The sequence below is a fragment of the Leuresthes tenuis genome, unplaced genomic scaffold (assembly GCF_036924035.1).
Source record: "Leuresthes tenuis unplaced genomic scaffold, fLeuTen1.0.hap1 SCAF_16, whole genome shotgun sequence".
In the NCBI taxonomy this organism is placed as follows: Eukaryota; Metazoa; Chordata; class Actinopteri; order Atheriniformes; family Atherinopsidae; genus Leuresthes; species Leuresthes tenuis.
In genome coordinates, this window is record NW_027325370.1 from 31,340,534 (window position 1) to 31,365,308 (window position 24,775).

General features: G+C 42.2%; 1 protein-coding gene across 2 annotated transcripts; it reads right to left on the reverse strand.

Annotated features, from left to right (window-relative positions):
* Nucleotides 1–317: 317 nt before the first annotated feature.
* On the reverse strand, nt 318–13,282 carry dedd (death effector domain containing). Of its 2 annotated transcripts, XM_072367870.1 has the most exons (6): nt 13,167–13,282; nt 12,964–13,060; nt 7,563–8,185; nt 6,232–6,336; nt 5,780–5,917; nt 318–1,563 (listed from the first exon to the last, which is right to left on the reverse strand). In XM_072367870.1, the coding sequence occupies exons 3-6, from the start codon at nt 8,110–8,112 to the stop codon at nt 1,157–1,159; spliced, it is 1,200 nt and encodes a 399-aa protein (XP_072223971.1). In that variant the 5' UTR covers nt 8,113–8,185; nt 12,964–13,060; nt 13,167–13,282; the 3' UTR covers nt 318–1,156. The 2 variants fall into 2 exon arrangements, with proteins under 2 accessions (XP_072223971.1, XP_072223970.1); XM_072367869.1 differs by having other exon boundaries at nt 7,563–8,177; nt 12,954–13,282.
* Nucleotides 13,283–24,775: the final 11,493 nt, after the last annotated feature.

Sequence of the window (24,775 nt, forward strand, 5' to 3'; positions counted from 1 at the left end):
GCTGGACCCTGCAGTGCCACCTTTCTTGATGTGTTCTCAAACAAGGAGTGCCCCAGTTTAGTGTCTCATCTTTTTTTTTTTTCATTCAGTTATTTCTCAACACATTTAGCCTTTGGATGGGGAGTGACATCACCATCTGCTCAAACCATCACAAGAGTTCATGCTCACAACCATAAAACAGACATAGTACACACAGATTAGTTTTAACATGTGAATTCCAGATTAAATATCTTCAACTTCACTGTCAAGAAGTGGGAATTATTTGGATTTGCTCTAGCATTCTACCACCTCCACTAGTAACATGACTGCACATGACGGCTGATTTGTCTGCTGTTTATTTGCTGAGTGGATTAAAAACAGAGTGACAGGGAACGTGAAGTATAGGCAGACACGCATTTTCAAATCAAAACAGATCTACAGCAGTGGAGGAATTTATACACCAGAAGCAGGAGTCAATCTTTCCATGGATTCAATCACATACATTAGAATGATCCACAAAATATTGTCTCTAAACACTGGCAGTGACTGGGTGATTGACATTTCAAATAAAGATAGAATCATATCTGATTGCAGCCAGACATTTGCAAAAGAATGCCAAGACAAAGTTGTGTCAACCGAAAAAAAGGCTTCATTTGAAAGAGTTGCGAATCAACTGTCTCACCTGCCACCAGGGACACTACAGTACCGGGAAATCCAAGATGAACTCGTTTAACTCCCACTGGGAGTAACTTGTTAATGTTGAGCATGTTATCTGTATTGACAATGACTTCACATTAGAGTGGAAGTGAAGGGTATTATTAACAAAGTTTTTTAAAAAAAAGGCATTTAATGAGCTAACATACAACAAACAAGAAATGTGTTAGACTCAATGCAAACATGATCAGCAATCCCCTCCTCAAAGAAACTGACTTGATCAACATTGAAAATAATGCCAGTATGCATTGCAAATGTTTCTGTTCCTGATCTCCTTGCATGCTATGTTTAGGGGTGCCACGTAGAATCCTATAAGATTAGCTCTGTAGGAATTAATGGGATGGCTGGAAGTTCTTCAGGTCCTTCAGACACGCACCTCAAACGATATAACCACATCATCTCCATTCCTTGTATGGGAAGTACAGCAGCGTTGCTCCCGTATGTTACCACATGGACTGTACATTTAGGACACAGCGTCTCTGTTACCCACCGGTGGGCTTCCTCCACCTGTGACCAAATTACGAAGCAGTTTGCGTCGACCAGCCTGGTAGTCCTCCTCATCAACGTTGACCAACAGTTTTATAGCTTCATGGCCCACAGCCTGTTTTAAGGAATCTGTGATAAAGACCCCTTTAAGCGCCTCTAGCAACGATCCATTGATGTAGTCCCTCCAGAAGGCATCCAAGTAGGTGAGCTCAGAGAACTTGATGTCACAGATGATTGAACCCAAGTCTCTGGATTTCAGGATAGTGTTAGCCTGGTTGAAGCGCTCAAACTGTCGCTCCACGGCCTCCTGCTTGTTGGAGAAGACGTTGCCCTGAAGCGCAGACTCATGCTGGCAATATTCTGCACGGACCCGGAGGCGGATATCTGAGAGAGTAGAGTGGGGAACAAAAAATAATAAATTAAATGGAATAAACCAAGTATGTGTTTCTACCTAAATCATCATCTCTAAAACCTTCTTGTAAATAAACATCTTACATATTTGTCCTCTAAATTCCATATATGCTTCTGATTCACAAACACTTGTACCTATACAGAATACATTACACTACCAGGTAAATGTCAACACAGCTGAAGCAGAGTTCCTGGTTAGACAGCTTAGTAGACTGCTGTCAACCAATGCAGGGTTAGGGTTAACCCTAACCCTTACTTTGTGACAGCATATTTCACTTAAAAGGAAGTGCAAAAGACCCAGGGCTACTATGATGATTTAGCTCCCTGAAAAAAGCCCCAGACCATTTTATCCCTGGGTGTTGCTGGCTGAAATGCACCTTACAGCTATGATATGGCGCTGTAGAGATGGCAGCCTTTCTGGTCGCTCTGCAGCACCAAGTTTGTTTTTCCTACTCCTTTCATGTAGGATTTTTTTATATGTACCCCATGGATACATTGAACTTTAAAGAATGAGCTAGAACCAGTTCTCTTGTTTTTTCAGGAGAGGAGCTGCTGGACAAACTCTCAGGACAAACGCACACGGACTAAGACACAGCATACCGGCAGAGCTGAGGAGAAGATATCAAGGCTGCAAGGCTGGTGCTAAGCTAAAGGTCAGCTAACGGACAACCAGAGGCGTTTTAAACCTTCCTTTTTCCTCCATAATAATGGGAAATGTTAACTCGCTGCCAAATAAGATTGACGAGCTGTCCGCTTTGGAAAACCAATGGATTTACCGTGAGTGCAGCTTGTCTGTCCTCACAGAGACGTGGCTAACGGACAGCATACCAGATGCTAACATGGACTTGCAGGGATTCACTGCAGTAAGAGTCATCAAGGACACAAAGACATGGGGGACTCGTCATTTATATTAACAACTGTTGGTGTAACCCCGGTCATGTCTCTATGAAGGTAGTTTTTTTTATGTTGCTCAAACTTGGAGCTGCTAACCTACGGCCGTACTATCTACCGAGGGAGTTCAGTCACATGATCTCCCTCTGAGAGCTGACCCACACTGTCACAGCAAAGCTGCAGACACAACATCCTGAGGCCTTCATAATCATTTCTGGAAACTTCAATAACATCACCTGGGACTCGACTCTGGCTGCTTTTCACCAGGTTGTGGACTACCCCACCAGAAACAATAGGACGATTGAGTTACTGTATACCAACGTAAAGGAGGCAAGTCCGACCACAACCTGGTTGGCATGCAGCATCAGTACACCCATATGGCAAAGACATAGAGGGACTATCTAAATTTCTGTGTAGATGTGGTCGCCCCTGCTAAGACCTGAACGGTCTTACCCTAATAATAAACCACGGGTGATGCAGGAAGAAAAGGCCGTTCTCAACAGGAAGAAGGTGGACTTCAGGACCAAGGACAAGGATGTGAAACATTGCCTGAGTGAGGCAAAGGACTCCTACAGGAGGAAGATGGAGCAGAAGCTGAGAGAGAACAGCATGAGGGAGGTCTGGGATGGTGTTAGAACCATCACAGACCCTCTCCCTTCCTTCCCTCAATGAACCCCCACTCCAGCACCAAAACAAACCCCTCCCCTCCTTCCCCCTGCCAGCCCCAACCCTACTGCCACCTCTTCCACAGCGAAAAACTCTGCACGAAGCTCCTGTAGATGTTTTATCAGTCTGTGGTCACCAGCATCCTCTCCTATGGTGTGGTGTGTTGGGGTGGCAGCATATCAAAGGCAGACCTATCCAGGCTGGAAAAGCTGATCGGGAGGGCCGACTCTGTGTTCGACATAGAGATGGACTCTCTGACAATAGTGGCAGAGAGAAGAAAACTATCTAAACTGTTGATGTATATTTGCTGTTCTCTTCTACTGTCTCTTTTCTATAGTGTATGTGAGTGCAAAGTTTTCTTATGGTGCTGCTCTGCAAACCTTAATGTCCCAGAGGGAACCTCCCGAGAGATAAATAAAGTTCTATCTATCAGTTTGAACCAGACCTGGAGATAATTGGCAGTCCTAAAAAAAAAAGACAAAAGAAAAGACAAAAAAAAAAATCAAACTAATAGTTTGTCGCACCACATTTTGCTTTGATTAATAATAGTCACATGTATTACTGACGATGGAGTCTGAAAACTTCTCCAGCACATCCTAAAGATTCTCAATGGGGGACAATCTATGTGTGAAAATGATGTCTCTTTCACATTTTGATCCTGATGAATCTTGGAAATAGGGCTACAGCAAACAATTATTTTAGTATTTGAGTACTCTATCAATTATTTAACTGATTGTTCCAAGAATAGGAGACATTTGTTCTTTACCAGCATCCTTTTCAACTAACATGCCTACTGATTAAGCTTCATTAAAATACTAACGTGAAAAGTTACCTTGCGTGTCCTCCATTCTGTGGACTGGATGTGATTGATTAACCACTTATGATGAGCTAATTTTGTTTTTATAAATATACACGCACTGTACAGTATTTTCACTTGTTTGAAATGGTCCCAGACATCTTTTTCTCTGGTCGTGCTGCTCGTTTTTACTCCAGTTTCCTCCATTGCACCATCAAATCAAGCCTGCTACTAAGGAAAAGTCCCCCTAACATTTCCCTCTGAGCTCCAGTGTCTTTTCACAGCTGTTCCCAATAAGGAGAGGGTGAACGCAGCTGCACACGGCATCTTATTCAAAGCATTCAGCCTTTTTTTAGTGACCGCTTGAAGAGTGGCCCGTTGAAAATTTCTGCACTTTTCAGTAAGACACTGAGGCAATGACATTACTGTCATTTTTTGACAGCAGAGCGCACACAGCTCATCATCTCCCTGAGTGTTGAGCTCTGCAGATGGCAGGTCACCTGAGAGGAGTCTTACTGAAAACCGTCTGTTGTTTAACCCAAAATAATCCCTGTAACTGTAGCCTAGCTCTTGCACAAGATGATCACGCTCTGCATATCACTGTCTGTGACAGACCGTATCATGCACTAATAACAGTGCATTACTATTACGACGTGAGATTGAGTTGTATCAGACTGATCCATCAATGATATGAAGTCAAGCGATTGGAATAAATATAGTGAGCAAATAGTAAACTGACAGATAAATAATAGTAAGCAAAGATGAGTCATATCTTATCATGAAATAGCAGCTGAAGCTAAAGCAAGCTGAAGCTAATTGGAACAAACAATGCACTGAGGATTTTTTGTAACGGAGTTACTCGAGGAATTGTTTCAGCCCCACTTGGAATATGCTTGTGTCATCGGAGAAACAAATAACCTGCTCACGCAGTATGTTCAGGCTGAGTAGTATACCAAACTATGAATCTAAACTGTTTATATCGATGTAATTTGACACCATCTATTTCCCTGTAAAGCCCAGTCCATGCGTTTCCCACCCCCACATTTTTTTCTCTGTATGTGTCAGCAATGACAATTTCTCATCTTAGCCACCTTAAAAAAAATAAAAATATTCAGCTTCCCATAAGGAGACACACTGGATAAACAACAGCTAAGTTTCCTAGAAGTCTGTTGCAACAACAGCTCTCTGAGCATGTGCCCACTCTTTTCTAGCTTGCACAACTTTGCAAGTAAACCTGCTGCCGCTGGCAATAGGGAAGGGTTCCACCAGCCAATTTTACCCATGTTTAAAAGGATGTTTAAAGCGCTACTTTTGGTGAGGTAACAGTAAATGTTATTCAGTGAAGCTGCAGATGTGAATGTGAACATTCTCACTTATTTTACATACAACTATTTCTTAAAACAGGGTAACGTATGTAAAATCAATGACAGTAGGCCAATGTGTAGTTCTATGGATATACACCTGTGAATCCAAGCACAGGGTTATTGAAACAATATATAGTTCACGCACATAAATTAGATATCTGGGGTTTATTTTGTGAATTGTGTTCCAGACTTATAAACCACTTTATTGACCAGATAAGCATGTTGGTGTCTGCGTGCTGCTCCAAAAACCATGTGGTTTACACCCACAGGTTATCCTGTCTGACCAACGGGCGCTCTGCAGTGTTTCCATGTCACAGTAAGGAAAGGTCTCGGCTTGATTCTAACCTTGGCTGATGTACAGTACTAGTTATGTGATACTGTACCATACCAGTTAGAAAAATGACAGACGGGACTGAGGTCATTAACTGGCAAGATGCACTTTGTACATGAGGGTCCTCATGTTGCTTTTTACCACAAGTTTGCTTCTCTCTGCAGTCGGCTGAGGGGTGACTTCTCTTCCGTTTGCGGTGTGGAGCAGGGGGAGCTGGCTTTGTTCGCGGAGAGCCAACATGCGATCCTGACGGGGAGCAACAAATGACTGGCTGCGAACCTACAGAATGACATTGGATTGGAAGTTTATCAATCTTCAAACTACATTGAAAAAACAGGAAAGAGAGAACTTACACCGTCTAGTATGTAAAGTGACACCATATTAAACCATGAAACATCTACTCCCAGCCCAGAGCAAGGTTTGTCCCTTCTAGGCTAAAGTAGTTACACTGATGCAACATGGTGGACTCACATGCAGTACATTTATTGTTAGATATTAACTATAGATGCATAATTGGGGATATTATGTTGAATTTCTGCCACCATGTCATCCCAAAAGTTTCCAAACAGAAACTTTGGCACACACAGATTCACCTGTTCTTCTGTGAGGTGCAGTGTTCTTGCACTGCTCCGTTCCTCTTGCTGAAATGTAGCGCACAGATGTTTCTTCCAGGTACTTGTCAACAGGATCTGGGCACACTGAAAACAACAACTAACTTAATACAACTAATTCCAATGCCCAGAACCTTTAAAGTAATGAAAAACAGGGCAAATATTGCAGAAATCATGACGCAAAAGTACATTATGTGCTGGTAAGGTGGCCTCAGTTTAATTCACACAAATATATAGATACATATGAATAAATATGTTGGGGATGTGTACAACTGATCGATTAGTCGACTGCTTTTTGTCTGGGGCACGGTTTTCAAAGTTTTCTCCTCCTGTCCCAAACAAAATTAGCCAACTCTTAAAAAACACTGGTCAAATGGTCTTCCTGAGGCAGATTCCGTTTCTACCACCTCTGTCACATTATCCACACAGCGCCTCGCCATGTTTTAGTGGGAGTCCTGCTGGTTTCCTCATTACTTATTTGTGTGTGTGCTTGTTTATATGAATGTCTGAATGTGCATATTTGATTCAACATATTTAACGTATCTAATTGGGAGTGGATATTTGTTTCTTATTTGCTTGTAATCTTAATTTGGATATAATGTGTGTAACTGTCATCTCCAGCTGGATAGAGAAAAGTGTATAAACTGAATGTTGTCGCTGAAAAGCCAAAAAAAAGAAGTAAAAGCACCAGTTGGCTGTGTGTGCCGTTCCAACTAGTCCATTAGTTGTGCACATCCCTAACATACACACACACATATTGTAGCTAAAGGAAAGATTTTGAATGTAAATATGTTCTGTACAAATGACCAGGTGACCCTTTCCACTGAACGGGTGACATGGTGGGTGACCTGTTTGTGACTCGGTTGCTATGGGAAGTGCATGAGAGCAAATGTGGCTGTTGCATGTGGAGGAAATGAGGGTAGTGCTGGAGGTAGAGCGAGGACCCCCTGCACAGGCCAAGGAACTGGTCCCGACCTGTGTCCACCCCCTCACCCCCTAACCCTAACCCCCTCTCTCTCTCTGCCTGCTTTCCTGTCCTTCACCAATTTGACAAAAAGTTATTCTTAAAAGAAAGGTATGCAAACAGCATTGACTATTTATATATACACAGGTACATGTGTTAGTCAAGCCAAAGTCGAGACCACCAGTGTTACTGATGGAGGAAATTTGTGGAGCCCTAAGGCTGTGCAGTGTATTTATAATAAAGACAATTAAGCAAGTTCAAATTAGTGGGACGGCAAAAGCTGCTGACACAGACAGAAACTCAGGTCCAGTGTGTGGTTTTAAAATCCCGGTGATCACGCTTTACTCACCAGCATGCCGTTTCCTGAGTGTGACATAAGGCAAAAGGTCGTGGCGGGTGATAATCCTTAGAAGTTGGAGAACGTGTCGAAAGTTGGTCTCATCACAGCGACCCTGGCGTTCTAAGGCCAGCAGGAAATCTCTCCCGCTCCTAATGCCACCACGCTCATACTCATCAATCACATCCACAAACAGGAATGACAGTACTCTGACATCCCGGTGTGTTAGCTGGGCTCCGACTATGTCAAACATGCGGTGAAGTGAGTACAGCCCATGGGAGTTGTCCTCCTCCTCCTCAGGCCATGGTTCAAAGCTGCGATCTCTTTTGGACAGACTGGAGTTGGAGGAGGAAGCAGAGACTTTCCTGCTGGACACCTCCCCGCTGGTGCGGGCCACAGTGGGGCAGCCTGGCCTCCTTATAACAGCTCTGTATCCCAGAGGCCCAGTATTTGCACTGCTCTGACTCGAGTCCACCTGATTGGGGTGAAAATGAGGCTGAGCTTGCTGAGCAAGCTGAGGAGGAATACCACCATTTGGGAGCTGTGCTTGTTGTGACGTCATCTCAAGGGTCAGTGGCGACAAATGGAGCTAGAATCCCTCCAACTTCTGCTGGCTTCCTGCTCCAACTGATAAGCTATGTATGAGGAGAGGGGAATCATGTGAAAACGTAAATTATTATTTCTTTTTTTAAATCAAGAACAGTATCTAATAATCATCATCATCAACAACAACAAAAATCTACTATACCTCCAAACACTGAAAGGGTTTTCCAGCAGCAATGAATATGACCTTTAAAGGTACAGAGCAGAGCCTCCACATGTTTCTTTAGCTGTACATGACACATTTATGTTGGCCGTGTTCCAAATCAACAAGCAGCTGCTTTCCAGGAATATGACATTTTTATGCGTTCACCTTTTTCTGTTTGTAGTGGATGATGAGGATTTTCATTGTAGAAAAATCATTCAAATGTTCCTCAACCCGGGACGCGCTGTACTACAACATATTTCAGTCTCATTATGTTGGCTATTACGGTTTTTGAGAAATTCAACGTTAAAATTTGCCCAACCGTTAACGTGAGGCTTGTTACTGTGGCAACACAAATCCTATGCATTCCTAAGGGGGAGCCTAAGAGTGAATGCAATATAACCAGAGCCACCTCAGACATAACCAGAGCCACCTCAGACATAACCAGAGCCACCTCAGACATAACCATGCATGGAGTGTGGTTCAGTAACAACCCTTCGCTGGGGGTGTGGTTTATCGACCATTATTAACCACCCCAAACACAACCAGAACCACTTCAGACAGAACCAGAACAACCCCAAACAATAACGGGTGTGGTTCATAAACAACCCTCAATCACCAGGTGGTGTGGTTTATTTGATCATTATTAACTACCCCAAACACAACCAGAACCACTTCAGACAGAACCAGAACAACAAAAACACAACCTGAACTCCTTAGACAGAACCAGAAACACAACCAGAGCGGTTGTGGGTCATTAACAACAGCACCCCAAACACAACCAGAACCACTTTGAACAGAACACAACACAAGCACTACCACCCCAAAGCAAAGCAGCAAGGGGGCAGAAATGGGCAGTGGGGCATGCCCATATCAAAATTACCATTATTCTTGCTCTAAATGCCGTGTGCTGAAATGACTCAGAGGCAACAAACTTGACCTAAACACTGGCAAGTACATGCTTCCTAACCAATATGACCTCAATCAGCCACATGGTGGCGCTGTAATTAAGCCCAAATCACCTGCAGTAGTTGGCAATCAGCCCACTCTCACTTTGGAGAATCTGGGAGGAATTCTGACAAGGCCACCAAGCTAATTCCTCAGAATTTTCACCATCTAAACAAGCTCGAGGCAGGATACACTGGGTAATGGAGCTGGGCAATATGAACCCAAATCCACATCCCATAATTACACGGTTGAATGGCGTTACACAACATTTACTTCCATTAAACACAAATAGATGACATGTTTAGTTTTAACTCAGTGAGATTTGTGTGATGTCACAAGCGCTCCAAATGAAAGGATATCAAATTATGTGAATTATTTAAAGGCTGTGATTAAAATAAACCCTTCCAGGTTTCCCTACATACTTTTCAATTAACTTGCACATGAAATGTTCCCTCATCTTTAGATAAGAAGCAACAGAATGCCTTAGTTTTCTTCTCACTTACATGAAGCCACATCTGGCTGCTCAGGGACAGAGAGGAACATAATGAAGGTTTGTTCAGAGGGTTGCTTCATTTCCAGGTTCCAGGCTTTTTGGAATTTTCTAGATTTTCAAGCACCAGCCTGTGGTGACATAGTCCATATATTAAGGAGGAGTCACAGATCTTAAAGTTATGTTTGGTAACCTCAGATTGGCTAACAAATCCATTCATTTCAATTCATTTATAAAAACACCAACTTTGACGATGGCAGTCCATCAGCTTTTTGGAATAAAATGTACACAATTCAAAACAACTTGAGGGAACAAAAGTGCCCTTCACTCTTTTTTTAAATTGTTCATTTTCCGGCAACACCAAGGTTAACAAAGCGGCTTACGTGCTTTATCTCCCTGAACAAAAAGCCCAAACAACGGCAGAGGTAGGGCTGCACGATTATGACCAAAATCATAGTCCCCATTATTTTCATCAACATTGTAATCACGATTATTCATCATGTATCTTTACTGCACCATTTATAAACAATGTGCCAACAATTTAAATTTTAAAGTACTTATCAGACATGTCTTTGGCCAAATAAAAAGATTATTTCTGCATGTCTTTGGGAGGTAGATGGATCGGGTTCTGTCCGGTCCAGGCTGCTGTAATGGTTGTCTGGGTCGGAGCTGGACACGGATGGGGATTTTGGGAATTATCATTAGCTTTGGCCTTCATGCATTCCTGATATTTAGGTTTGTGATGTTTTTTCAGGTGATTTAACAGATTAGTGGTGTTACTCTGGGGCAGACACTACTTCGTTACACTCTTTGCAAATAACTTATTCTTGTTTAAAGTCACTTGCCCTGAATCTAAAAACAAGTCCAGACAATGGATGTCACCCCGTCTAACTCATAGACTGTGTAGCTAGCTGCCTTACACTGTGCGCTTGTTATTCAGGCAGCTTAATGAAGTCCTAACCATGCTTTCCCCTGGTGGTTGGTAGACTACTGGTTGAGAACATGTGGTTCGATGCAGGCAGCAGAGCTGCATTTTGAAGGTAAATATCATTGACGATCAGGTTCATTTAATTGTGGCGACCAAAATCGTTCGCGATCAAAATACGATTGATTGTGCAGCCCTACTACAGCGGTGATGCCTGTTGCTTCTCCACAGACTTTCTCAGCTGTCCTGACTGCACTACACTGCCAGCTGTTGACGGGGATACAGCTGTGCTGCAGTACAGCGAGGCTCTATTCTGTTTCTTCATCGAAATAGCAAACTTTTAAATTGAAGCTGATGGCGATCTATTATCAAACCAGTGCAGCTTCAAGCACTGCATCCAAAATGTAAGTGCTTTTCAAACCTTGAAAACAACAAAGAAATGTAAGCATTTTCAAGTATTTTCAGCACCCATAAGAACTCTTAAGTTGTTGTCACCTTAAACATTAAGAAACAAATGTATTAAACAAAACTACAACAAATGCCTGAAAATCCACAAGAGGAAACTCTCCTAACATCTGGGATAATATATCTAATCTGGATGGGACACGCAGGTCTGTTTGCTGGCTGGGAGTCGTGTTAGCTTAATCTTTGCAGATTAGATAAGATTTCCAAATTGTTTTTCATATTAACGTGTACTTTAGATGAGCCTCACACAATAGTCCTACATAAAGGTGAGAACGTTAAAATCCAATCATTCAGTTGTGGTCCGAGACACTTTCTTACAACAGCGTGAACACAAACATGTCCCGGGCCACAGAAGCCAGGTCTCCATTCACTAGCTATGCAAATCTGAGGCAGGCTTCAAAAACCAAAAGCAACAAGTGAATCAGACATGTTTCCATTGACTGGTTTGAACAGAATAAACTAGGCTGTTTGTGTTTCCAGAGGGAGGCAGGACAGGCTGCACTGATGTAGTTTTCCTGACCAACAGCTGTGGCGCTCTGGTTTCCTTATCCAGATGAGGAAAATACTTTTTCAGGAATTACTTTAAACTCTGGGAATATCTGGGATATAAAATTCTATGTGAGAAGATGCCAGTCAGTCAGCAATTTGTCGGCTACGATCAGAAACAGCTGGCGTTATTTTAATCTTTCCAGGTCAGACCAGATTCAGTTGTCTCCAGCGTCGTCTTTTTCATAAAGAACTAAACTGAAAAAAAAATGTAAAAAAGCAAACGTCTAACCTTTATATGCAGTTTATGCCATTTTTAAGTTTGAGAAACTCAAAGAAATATCAAATGAAAATATATTGAGGGACCACCTGAAGGCAGCTGAAGCCCACTGCATTTGTCTGTCCAACCACCCAGGTCATAAAATGTCTCCTAAATCTTAAAGGTTGGAAAAATCCAGAGATGAGTAACAAGTGTGTGAGAATCGTTTTGGTTGGTTTCGTTCAGTAAAGAAGAAGGCTCGAGCTCCTGACAGTTAAAAACAACACATTTCCTTTTTATTTTCCTTTTTACAGATAAATAATGCGCACATTGTGTTCAATGTGGAGCGGGAGCACATTTATAACCGCAGGTGTGTACAGACTGAGGATCAGAAAGTACCATCAAACATGTCTTTGAAAGAGCGTTGTTATCTTCAGCATGTAGTGTGCTGACTCATACTGACAATGTGGTGCTTTCCATTAACAACTACACAAAATGTGACAATCAAAATAACCGTGGTGGTTATTATAAACCTACCGGAAATAAATTAATTTTAGAACAAGGAGAGTTACTTTTGACGAAACACTCCTAAAAGCGTTTGGACCACAACATTGGCAAAGCTAAATGAGCTAACCAAAGCAACATTTACAGAGAGGACGAATGTGTCCGAATAGTACGGTGTGCACTGAGCTCCAAGCATTTCCAGTTGCTTAGCAAAACAACACAAGGCAAACAGATCGATCAACTGGCCATGTACTTAACGAAAGTTAGCAAAGAAGCTAACGACATTTAATAACAGACTGACAACCCGCACGGTGCTGACGTGTGGCTGCTACACAGCACAGCCAACAACTGGCCTCTGATTCCTTCTCCGCGTACTGTGATTAAATAGCTGAGCATTTTTCTACTCTGCACTACATTTGTTTCACCGTCAGGATAGTTGATGTGACTGCTCATTGTAAGATTTAGTTCACGCTTGCCGACGGTAAGCCTTTGCTTACCTACATTTACTTTAGACATGTAAAACAAGCGTCACTGCGTAAAAACATAGTGAGGAAACACCAACAGCATTACCAAACGATAACCTCCTCTTACCTTGAATGTTTCGGATATTCCTGGCGAGCCTGAGATTGGAAAAGCTCGGTGGATAAATAACGTTCAGCTAGCTTCTCATGGTCCGATAGCTAAACCTCTTTCGGGTAAAAAACAAAACAAAACACGTTTAGCTACATTTAATGGTTATGTTCGAGTACACGATAATTGTTCAAATCATAGCGTTTCATTTTCCTGACGCTCACCAAAGCTTCTTAAAGTTTAGAAAAAATATATCGTTCAATGGTTTTGGTACGCAGACCGACATCAAGAGGAAAAAAAATAAGCAAACAATTTCAGATCTGCAGCTAAAATGAAAGAACTTCCTGTTTTCGGCAAGTTCACTTCCGGTTCAGCCCCGCCTCCGTCTTCCCTTACTGTCTAGATACACCCATACATAAGACAAACAAAAGAAAATAGATATATCTATATATACAAAAAGATATACATATATATTATGTGTATTATTATCAGAATAATAACGCAGAGTAAGGTTAGTTTTTGGTTTCTGGCCATTATTTTTTGAAAATGTGGGGTTTCGCCCTAAAAAACACAATGGTTGCACATCAATCTCAAATGAATAACATGTCAACACCAATGTATAATTTTGTGCACAGTATCTACTACTTTTATGACAGAGTTTGTAGCTAAAAAAAACCCTCTCTATTCTCATGCAATCTGTAATCCATTTTTGTGTTAAAGTATAATGTTCTGATGGCAGTTTTTAGCCAGGGACCTGAACTGAAATTAGCTCCAGAACAATAAATAATTATGAATATAACAAAAAGTACAAGCCTAGCTTTGATTATGATTTGTTATGACAAGATTAAACTGTCAACACTTCAAATCAGTTATCCTTATCTATGTTTATTTCTACAAAAATGATCTAATCATTTATAACACAGCTATGTGCAAAGCTAGAAATATATTATTTTCATCAAATGAATGGAACAAGAATAACCTTGAGTTTCTTTTCGGGCACTCTAGCCAAGTTAAAAATGAGTCAAAGATCTTTGAACCATATATTTCCTACCCAGTAGGAATGACCTCATGAGGTTTTTTTTTTTTACAAGTTTTTTTATCACTGAAAATAATCACCACAATCTTCTCTCGCCAGCCAGCTACGCAACAACCTGAATTGTGAGTAACTAGTGAGATATTTAAAAGAAAACAACCAAAAAAAAAAACAAAACAAACAAGCATGAAAATATGTTTAAATCCTTTGAATTGTGATTTCTTTATCTATCCATCACTATCACAATCATTTTATTTTCATGCTAACTAGTTTTGAAAAAGCATTAAACTCAATGGTCTAATTTGAACACTCAGGTATGAGACAGATTTAGTGTCAGTAGATTAAACCATCAAAGATTTGTGACAGTTTGCTTTGGGTTGATCAAACCAACCACAATCTTTTAGTCGGTCAAAGACAACATCCCATGAAACATTCTTTTTTTTTTTTTTTAGAATACTTTCTTTTGAAGTTTTCAGTTATGCAAAAACAGTACAACTTATTCCCACAGGCATAGTAGTATAAATAATAAGGCAAACAAATAGATAATAATAATAATAATAATAATACAATTATTTAGGAAAATAAAGAAAATACATAAAAAAAACTATATATGTATGGCTAAAGAATAATAACAAAAATAATTAAAATGTAAATAATTAAAAAAGGGATAATGATTACATTGTGACCGATGTGTCAAGGGCATCTTAAACACTGCACCTGGATGTTATTATCAATTTATACTGAACCAGTTCAAGGTTTACTGAGAATCCACAGCTGTTAGTGGTAATGTCTTAATATACTCAATAAAAGGTTGCTAGATCAATAAGAAGGTATCTTATCTATTCCTTATGACATATGTAATCTTCTCTAAAGGTAAAACATCATCATTTCTGATATCCATTTCGATATGGAGAGGGAGGAGTTTGAGAGGGAGGATTCAGACACAGAAATAATTCTTGAATAAAGGAGTGATCATCGTAATTTGGAGCGTTCAAATTTAGGAGAGTCCAAGTTTCAGAGTACATATTGCCTTCCATCAGTACATATCGCCCAGCTGGATCAGAAATATTTCTTTCCACAGAGAAGGGTAGAGTCTTATGTAATAGTAATACAGCTCGTCTTGCTTTGGAGTTAAATGAAGATGCATATACTTGCCCTACTCATTCCCTCTTTAACTTTTGATGTTCACTTTCAGAAAGGTGGCTTTCCTGTATAAATGCTATCTCAGTTTTCAACTCTTGCAAATAATACTCTTTTCCTTTTAACTGGTCCATTCAACCCATTTACATTAAATGGTGTGAATTTCTCTACAGAATAGATTTTTAAAGCCTGCTGATGGTTTACAAATCCCAGAACGGTTTAGGCTTAAACTACATCTGTGAGCTGCGGGGGCTGAACAGGTTTTTGAAGGTCCAGCCATTTCGAATGTTGCGGATGGCAGACATTCTCCAGACAGTGGCACAGGGGGCCTGGTTTGTATCAATAGATCTCAAAGATGCCTATTTTCATGTGCCTATTGCTCCACACCACAGGCAGGTCTTGAGATCCGCCTTTCTGGGCCAGGCTTATTAATTCAAGGTGATGCCGTTTGGTCTCTCACTTGCCCCTTGCATATTTACGAGGTGTGTGGCAGCGGCCCTTGCTCCCATACAAGCCAGAGGCTTGACGATCTTGCCATATCTGGACGATTGGCTAATTGTTTCCCCCAACTTGGTTGTCTGAATCTGATGCCAAATCATGCTAGTGGCAAGGCAAGGCAAGGCAAGGCAAGTTTATTTGTATAGCACAATTCAACAACAAGGTGATTCAAAGTGCTTCACAGAGACATTAAAACAGAAGAAATAAAAAGCATGATTTAAAATTTAAACAAAAGAAGGAAATAAGAACAATAGATAAAATCAGAAAAAATTATATATATATGAAAGATAAAATCAATAGTTAAAACATGATTCCGTTTTGAAACTCAAGCTTATTCAAATGCAGCTGAAAATAGGTGTGTCTTCAACCTGGACTTAAATACACTGAGTGTTTCAGCTGATCTGAGGCTTTCTGGGAGTTTGTTCCAGACATGTGGAGCATAGAGGCTAAATGCAGCTTCTCCATGTCTGGTTTGGACTCTGGGAACTGATAAAAAACCGGATCCAGATGACCTGAGGGGTCTGGAAGGTTCATAGTGGGTCAGGAGGTCACTGATGTATTTTGGTCCTTGACCATTCAGAGCTTTATAGACCAGCATCAGAACTTTAAAGTCTATCCTCTGATGGACAGGCAGCCAGTGTAAAGACTTCAGAGCTGGACTGATGTGCTCCACTTTTTTGGTCTTAGTGAGGACTCGAGCAGCTGAGTTCTGGATGAGCTGCAGTTGTCTAACTGACTTTTTAAGCAGACCTGTAAAGATGCTATTACAATAATCAAACCTACTGAAGATGAATGCATGGACTAGTTTTTCCAGGTCCTGCTGAGACATCAGATCTTTTAGCCTTGATATATTCTTAAGGTGATAGTAGGCTGACTTTGTTATTGCCTTAATGTGTTTGTCCAAATTGAGGTCTGAGTCCATCACTACACCCAGATTTCTGGCCTGGTTGGTCGTTTTTAGATTTATAGATTGAAGCTCTGTGGTGACTTTCAATCGTTTATCTTTGGCTCCAAAGACAATTACCTCAGTTTTGTTTTTGTTTAGCTGGAGGAAGTTGTGGCACATCCAGTCATTGATCTGCTCAATGCATTTTCCAAGGGCCTGTACAGGTGTGCTCTAAACACCCTGCGAAACCTGGTATTCCTGCCTTCTGCACAGTAGTATCTATTAAGATCTCATTGTAAGATATTTTCCTAACAGAGCACTTCGCTCCCAAACTGCAGGTTTACTTGTTGTTCCCAGAGTTTCTAAAAGTAGAATGGGAGGTAGAGCCTTCAGTTATCAGGCCCCTCTCTGTGGAATAAGCTGCCAGTAAATGTCCGGGAAGCAGACACCCTTTCCACTTTTAAGATTAGGCTTAAAATTTTCCTTTTTGATAAAGTTTATAGTTAGGGATGGCTCAGGTAATCCTGAAACATCCCATAGTTAAGCTGCTGTAGGCTTAGACTGCTGGGGAACATCATCTGTCACACCTTTCCTCACTTTGCTCTCTTTTTCCCCCGGTTTAATTTCTCAATTGATTTTATGTACATGTGACATTATTGTGGTTATTAACTTGTGTTTCCCTGTTCCAACAGGTATCCTTTGAATGGTGTTATGGTGTTTTTCCCCCCTCTTTTCCCTCTTTTCTGTCTTCTCAAACACCGGCTGGTCGAGGCGGATGGCCACCCTTCCTGGTTCTGGTTCTGCCAGAGGTTTCTTCCTGTTAAAAGGGAGTCGTTCCTTTCCACAGTCGCCACAGGCACGCTCAGGACGGGAGATTGGACTGAAGACAAGTTTCGGTGCAATCTGTTGATTTTCTTAGCTAGTATATTATTTTTGAATGGGCTCTATATGAATGAATTGCATTATTTTGAAATTAATTAATTGGATTTCATTGGATTGTGATTACAATGAATAGACCTACTACTATACATTGCTGAAGATCTGATTATGTATTTCTTGGATACTTTTCCACCTCTTACTTTGTTGCTTTAAACTGCCCTCCCTTTTCCTGGTAAACAACCCTTTAACAAACTTGAAGGGGTCCCTGTAAAACGCAGTCTTTACATATTCTTCTTTCTCTTTTTCCTAAGATATTCGGCCCTTCTGAGTATTGCTAACCTGCTTCTCAATTCTTCCTGCAAAACATTCATTCCTTCCCTTTCTTCCTCTGTAGCTCTTTTCCAAGTTTCTTCTTTCCTTAACCATTTTCTCTTTGCCATCTAGACTTAACTAATTGTACTCTTTCAACCCTTTTTCTATCTTGCACCCCAAATCTTTCTGCACCATAGGAGTAAATTATATCTCCCATCTTCTCTAACCTATCGCTTGCATTTCCTCCTAACCTACTTCATATTAACGACAAATCTTTATTGACTGCCTCCCATTCTTTGTTGCTATTTGCCCTAGGCCACTTAACTCTCGCTTTCTGACCTATTCATCTCAGTATCAGCTGCCTTCTTGGAACTTCCTCCTCCGTAGCTGTGTTATTGATGTCTTTCAGACTGTGGTTTTCTACCTGCTGCTGGACTTCATCTGACTTACTCGACTGACTTCTTAAAATTACAGATCTATGTGGCCACACTGCCCTTCTTTTACCACACATCTCTTTCTTCTCTGATGCATTTTAAGGCCTCTAACTGATGTTACTTTCTGCCAGCCACAAGGAGAAACTTATTTTCCTCAAGCCTACCATTTTATTTTACAATCAATATCACTCCTGCAAAAAAGAGCCATAAGGATAATTCATAATACTGGTTACAAAGATCACAAAAATTCAGTATTCTTAAAATCAAAAACATTAATATTCATTGACCTGGTTCTATTTCAAACAGCACAAATTATGTACAAAGCAATAAATAATCTTCTTCCTGGTAATATACAAAACTAGTTTTTTAACAGAAATGGGGATTATAATCTGAGGGACGAGTACAATTTAAAACATCTTTGTGTCCGCACAACATTAAAAAAAAGTTGAATTTCCATTAGGGCCGGGACTTTAACACGTTAATTAAAATTAATCAATCCCACAGAAATTAAAGCGTTTTAACCGCACTTATTTTTGCACCGCGGAACGTTTCTCACTGGATGAGTTTAGCCCCACCAAGAATTGTGCACTGTTGCCAATTTAGCGACTTTCTCGCTATGTTTAGCGAGTTTTCAGTCCCCTCTAGCGACTAATTTTCAAAAAAGCGACCAGCGACTTTTTGTGGTGTTATTGACAGACTGACGTGAAAGCACGTATCTACTCTTCTCAACGAGCAGCAGGTGCAGCCGTGAACCCTTCCCCATCCCACAGCACTCACAGGTGGCCCAGTCCTCACGCCTCACAGCAGAGCAGACGTGCACTCAGCCTGCAGCCAGACTGCGAATGAATCGCGCATGTTCGAAGCCGCCGCTGGTTGAACCAGGACAGGAAGATCCACTCTTACTGTTAAACTCTCTTTGTCTAAAACAAATCACTGCAGTAAAATAAATGACTGAATTTCACTCACACAGACTCAGTCACTTATTCACCTCGCCCACTGTGTGTGCCTCTCTGTGAAACCAGTTATGTCTCAGTCTAAACTCTACAGTCAAATACAGGAAGGAGTGGGAATCAAACCCAGAGTTCAAAGGCTAGTTGAAGCTGTTTATTGGTGATTATTGGAATAAGCTGCCAGTAAATGTCCGGGAAGCAAACACCCTTTCCACTTTTAAGATTAGGCTTAAAACTTTCCTTTTTGATAAAGCTTATAGTTAGGGATGGCTCAGGTGATCCTGAAACATCCCATAGTTAAGCTGCTATAGGCTTAGACTGCTGGGGGACCTCATCTGTCACACCTTTCCTCACTTTGCTCTCTTTTTCCCCCTGTTTAATTTCTCAATTGATTTTATGTACATGTGACATTATTGTGGTTATTAACTTGTGTTTCCCTGTTCCAACAGGTATCATTTGAATGGTGGTATGGTGTTTTTCCCCCCTCTTTTCCCTCTTTTCTGTCTTCTCAAACCCCAGCTGGTTGAGGCGGATGGCCACCCTTCCTGGTTCTGGTTCTGCCAGAGGTTTCTTCCTTTTAAAAGGGAGTCGTTCCTTTCCACAGTCGCCTCAGGCATGCTCAGGACGGGAGATTGGACTGAAGACAAGTTTCGGTGCAATCTGTTGGTTTCCTTAGCTAGGATTGTTTTTGAATTGGCTCTATATGAATGAATTGGAGTATGATTACAATGAATTGAATTCCAATTGGCTTGAATTGGACTATATTAATTGAATTGAATTGAATTGATACACGGGCATACTGTATGTATTGTAAGGCTGATTTCTATGCCAAACTGCGATGTGAAAAAACACATGACAACACAAAAACGCATTAAAAAGCAAAGCCATATAACACTTCCTCACAAAACAAGCTGCCATTTATGATAAAAAAAAATAGATTCTGCAAAAAAGGCTGAGGCCACCATGGCATTAGCTATCGCTGGCCAGTGTTCAATGCTGGGATGTGACCAAATCGGAGAAGCATGTACAGTGGCTTTCTCAGACTCAGCTGCTGCTACCCACTTCAAAATGCACAGGACAAAGTGCACAGAAATGATCAATGGTGTTCTGGCACCATACTTTCTGAAAAAGGTGGTTGCAGATGTGGGTGACCAGCATTTCAGGCTCCTCCTTGATGAATCCATGGATGTCAGTGTTTCGAAGTACCTGGGGGTTGTAATAAGGTACCTTAGTGACAGCAAGCAACAATTGTCTACATTTCTGGGGCTTGTTAAGTTGGAGGGAGGAGATGCCAGATCTATAGCACATGCTGTTGTGGCTTTCCTCGCGAAGTGTAGCCTGATGGTCAGTGTAGCCAAATAACACCCATCAGCTACTGTTCCCCCTGTGTTAAAGTAAGGGAAAGGTATCTGATGGCTGTATTTCACCCATCAGATACTGTTCCCCCTGTGTTAAAGTAAGGGAAAGGTATCTGATGGCTGTATTTCACCCATCAGATACTGTTCCACCTGTGATAAAGTGAGGGAACGCATCCTGATGGCCAAATAACACCCGTCAGATACTGTTCTTCCTGTGTTAAAGTGGGGGAACAGTATCTGATGGCCAAATAACACCCGTCAGATACTGTTCCCCCTGTGTTAAAGTGAGGGAACGCATCCTGATGGCCAAATAACACCCGTCAGATACTGTTCCCCCTGTGTTAAAGTGAGGGAACGCATCCTGATGACCAAATAACAACCGTCAGATACTGTTCCCCCTGTGTTAAAGTGAGGGAACACATCCTGATGGCCAAATAACACCCGTCAGATACTGTTCCCCCTGTGTTAAAGTGGGGGAACACATCCTGATGGCCAAATAACACCCGTCAGATACTGTTCCCCCTGTGTTAAAGTGAGGGAACACATCCTGATGGCCAAATAACACCCGTCAGATACTGTTCCCCCTGTGTTAAAGTGGGGGAACACATCCTGATGGCCAAATAACAACCGTCAGATACTGTTCCCCCTGTGTTAAAGTGAGGGAACGCATCCTGATGGCCAAATAACACCCGTCAGATACTGTTCCCCCTGTGTTAAAGTGAGGGAACGAATCCTGATTGCCAAATAACACCCGTCAGATACTGTTCCCCCTGTGTTAAAGTGAGGGAACGGTTTCTGATGGCTTTATTTCACCCGTCAGATATCGTTCTCCCTGTGATAAAGTGAGGAAACGTATCCTGATAGCCAAATAACACCCGTCAGATACTGTTCCCCTTGTCTTAAAGTGGGGGAACGCATCCTGACGGCCAAATAACACCAGTCAGATACTGTTCCCCCTGTGTTAAAGTGGGGGAACGCATCCTGACGGCCAAATAACACCCGTCAGATACTGTTCTCCCAGTGTTAAAGTGGGGGAACGCTTCCCGATGGCCAAACAACACCCATCAGATACTGTTCCCCCTGTGTTAATGTAAGGGAACGCATCCTGATTGCCAAATAACACCCGTCAGATACTGTTCCCCCTGTGTTAAAGTGAGGGAACGCATCTTGATGGCCAAATAACACCCATCAGATACTGTTCCCCCTGTGTTAAAGTGAGGGAATGGTATCTGATGGCCAAATAACACCAGTCAGATACTGTTCTCCCTGTGTTAAAGTGAGGGAACGGTATCTGATGGCTTTATTTTACCCATCAGATACTGTTCCCCCTGTGTTAAAGTGAGGGAACGCATCCTGATGTCCAAATAACATCCGTCAGATACTGTTCCCCCTGTGTTAAAGTGGGGGAACTTATCCTGACGGCCAAATAACACCCGTGAGATTCTGTTCTTCCTGTGTTAAAGTGAGGGAACGGTATCTGATGGCTGTATTTCACCCATCAGATACTGTTCCCCCTGTGTTAAATTGGAGGAACGCATCCTTACGGCCAAATAACACCCGTGAGATACTGTTCCCCCTGTGTTAAATTAGGGGAACGGTATCTGACGACCAAATAACACCCGTCAGATACTGTTCCGCCTGTGTTAAAGTGAGGGAACGCATCCTGACGGCCAAATAACACCTGTCAGATACTTTTCTCCCAGTGTTAATGTGAGGGAACGTATCCTGACGGCCAAATAACACCCGTCAGATACTGTTCCCCCTGTTTTAAAGTGAGGGAACGCATCCTGACGGCCAAATAACAGCCGTCAGATACTGTTCCCCCTGTGTTAAAGTGAGGGAACGCATCCTGATTGCCAAATAACACCCGTCAGATACTGTTCTCCCTGTGTTAAAGTGGGGGAACGGTATCTGATGGCTGTATTTCACCCATCAGATACTGTTCCCCCTGTTTAAAGTGGGGGAACACATCCTGACTGCCAAATAACACCCGTCAGATACTGTTCTCCCTGTGTTAAAGTGGGGGAACGGTATCTGATGGCCAAATAACACCCGTCAGATACTGTTCTCCCTGTGTTAAAGTGGGGGAACGGTATCTGATGGCCAAATAACACCCGTCAGATACTGTTCCCCCTGTGTTAAAGTGAGGGAACGCATCCTGATGGCCAAATAACACCCGACAGATACTGTTCCCCCTGTGTTAATGTGGGGGAACTTATCCTGACAGCCAAATAACACCCGTCAGATACTGTTCTCCCTGTGTTAAAGTGGGGGAACGCATCCTGACAGCCAAATAACACCCGTCAGATACTGTTCTCCCTGTGTTAAAGTGGGGGAACGGTATCTGATGGCCAAATAACACCCGTCAGATACTGTTCTCCCTGTGTTAAAGTGGGGGAACGGTATCTGATGGCCAAATAACACCCGTCAGATACTGTTCCCCCTGTGTTAAAGTGAGGGAACGCATCCTGATGGCCAAATAACACCCGACAGATACTGTTCCCCCTGTGTTAATGTGGGGGAACTTATCCTGACAGCCAAATAACACCCGTCAGATACTGTTCTCCCTGTGTTAAAGTGGGGGAACGGTATCTGATGGCCAAATAACACCCGTCAGATACTGTTCCCCCTGTGTTAAAGTGAGGGAACGCATCCTGATGGCCAAATAACACCCGACAGATACTGTTCCCCCTGTGTTAATGTGGGGGAACTTATCCTGACAGCCAAATAACACCCGTCAGATACTGTTCTCCCTGTGTTAAAGTGGGGGAACGGTATCTGATGGCCAAATAACACCCGTCAGATACTGTTCTCCCTGTGAAAAATGGAAAATAAAATGGCGGAAAACATCAGCAGTAAGCAAATTGTTGACGTCAATTCAGCTCAAGCATTTTCAATTGCCTGTGATGTCAAGTGATGTAAACAATGTTGAGCAGACAGTACTGTTATGCAGATATGTAAACTCTGATGGGCCGCAGGAAGAACTGATTGAACTCATACCGCTAAAGGGCCAAACACGAGGGCAGGACATTTGTGATGCTGTTTTGAGTTGTCTAGAAGCGAAAGGAACAAACACCACTCACCTGGTGTCAGTGTCTACTGATGGGGCACCCAGCATGAGAGGAGCACATAAGGGCTTTGTGAATTTGCTTCAAAAGTCACTGGGTCGAGAGCTCATGACGTTTCACTGCATCCTCCACCAAGAAGCGCTGTGCGCACAAACTTTCCCCCCTGACTGTGTGGAAGTGATGAACCTTGCAAACGGGTTAAGCCACAGACAGTTTTGTTCATTGTTAGAAGAAGTCAACTACGCATATTCTAATCTCCTGCTGCACAACAAAGTCCGGTGGCTGTCCAGGGGAGAGGTGCTAAAACGCTTCGCTACCTGTCTGCAGCATGTGAAAACCTTCTTGGAAAGCAAAGGCCTCAGCTATCCTGAACTGGAAGACCTCGATTGGCTGAGTAAGTTCTACTTCATGGTGGATATGACAAGTCACTTGAACACGCTGAATAAAAATCTCCAAGGAAAGGGAAGCACAGCCCTGCAGATGCTGGAAGATGTTTTGGCATTCGAATGCAAGATGACAGTGTTTGCAAGAGATGCACAAAAAGGTACGCTCTCTCACTTTCCCTCCCTAAGAGAGTTCAAAGAAGCGAACAATCAAATGAATTGTGATTATTTCCACCGTGCCATCATTACAATGCAAGCTGCATTTGGAGAAAGATTCAGTGATTTCAGAAAGGAGAAGCCTACCCTCTCTTTCCCTGTCACACCGCTGGACATCAACCCATCCCTGCTGAACACAGTTGCATTCACCGGAGGAAGTAAGCCTGATCTAGAAATTGAACTGGCCGACATAGCGGATAAAGATTTATGGGTAAATAAGTTCAAATTACTGACGGCGGATATTGAAGAAGTCGCCCGTCAGAGGGCTACACTCGTTAAAGAGCACAAATGGAGTGATATGGAGAAACTCCCCCACCCCGACAAACATGGAGTGCCATTCCTGACAAGTATATTAACATGAAAAAGTATGCATTTGGAGTCTTGTCCATCTTTGGCTCAACATACTTGTACGAGCAGCGAAGTTCAGAGCATCTTGACCAGTTGCATCACTGAGTGCTACGGCAGTGCCGCTGTCATGGACCGCAAACGCCTGCAGACAGCTGAGAGGATCATCAGGACTCCACTCCCCTCTCTGCAGAGCATCTACAACTGCAGTCTACAGGAAAGCCACCTCCAGCATCAAAGACCCCACCCACCCCCAACATGGACTGTTCACACTTCTCCCCTCAGACCGTAGGTACAGAAGTGTGAAATGCAGGACCACCAGGCTCAAGAA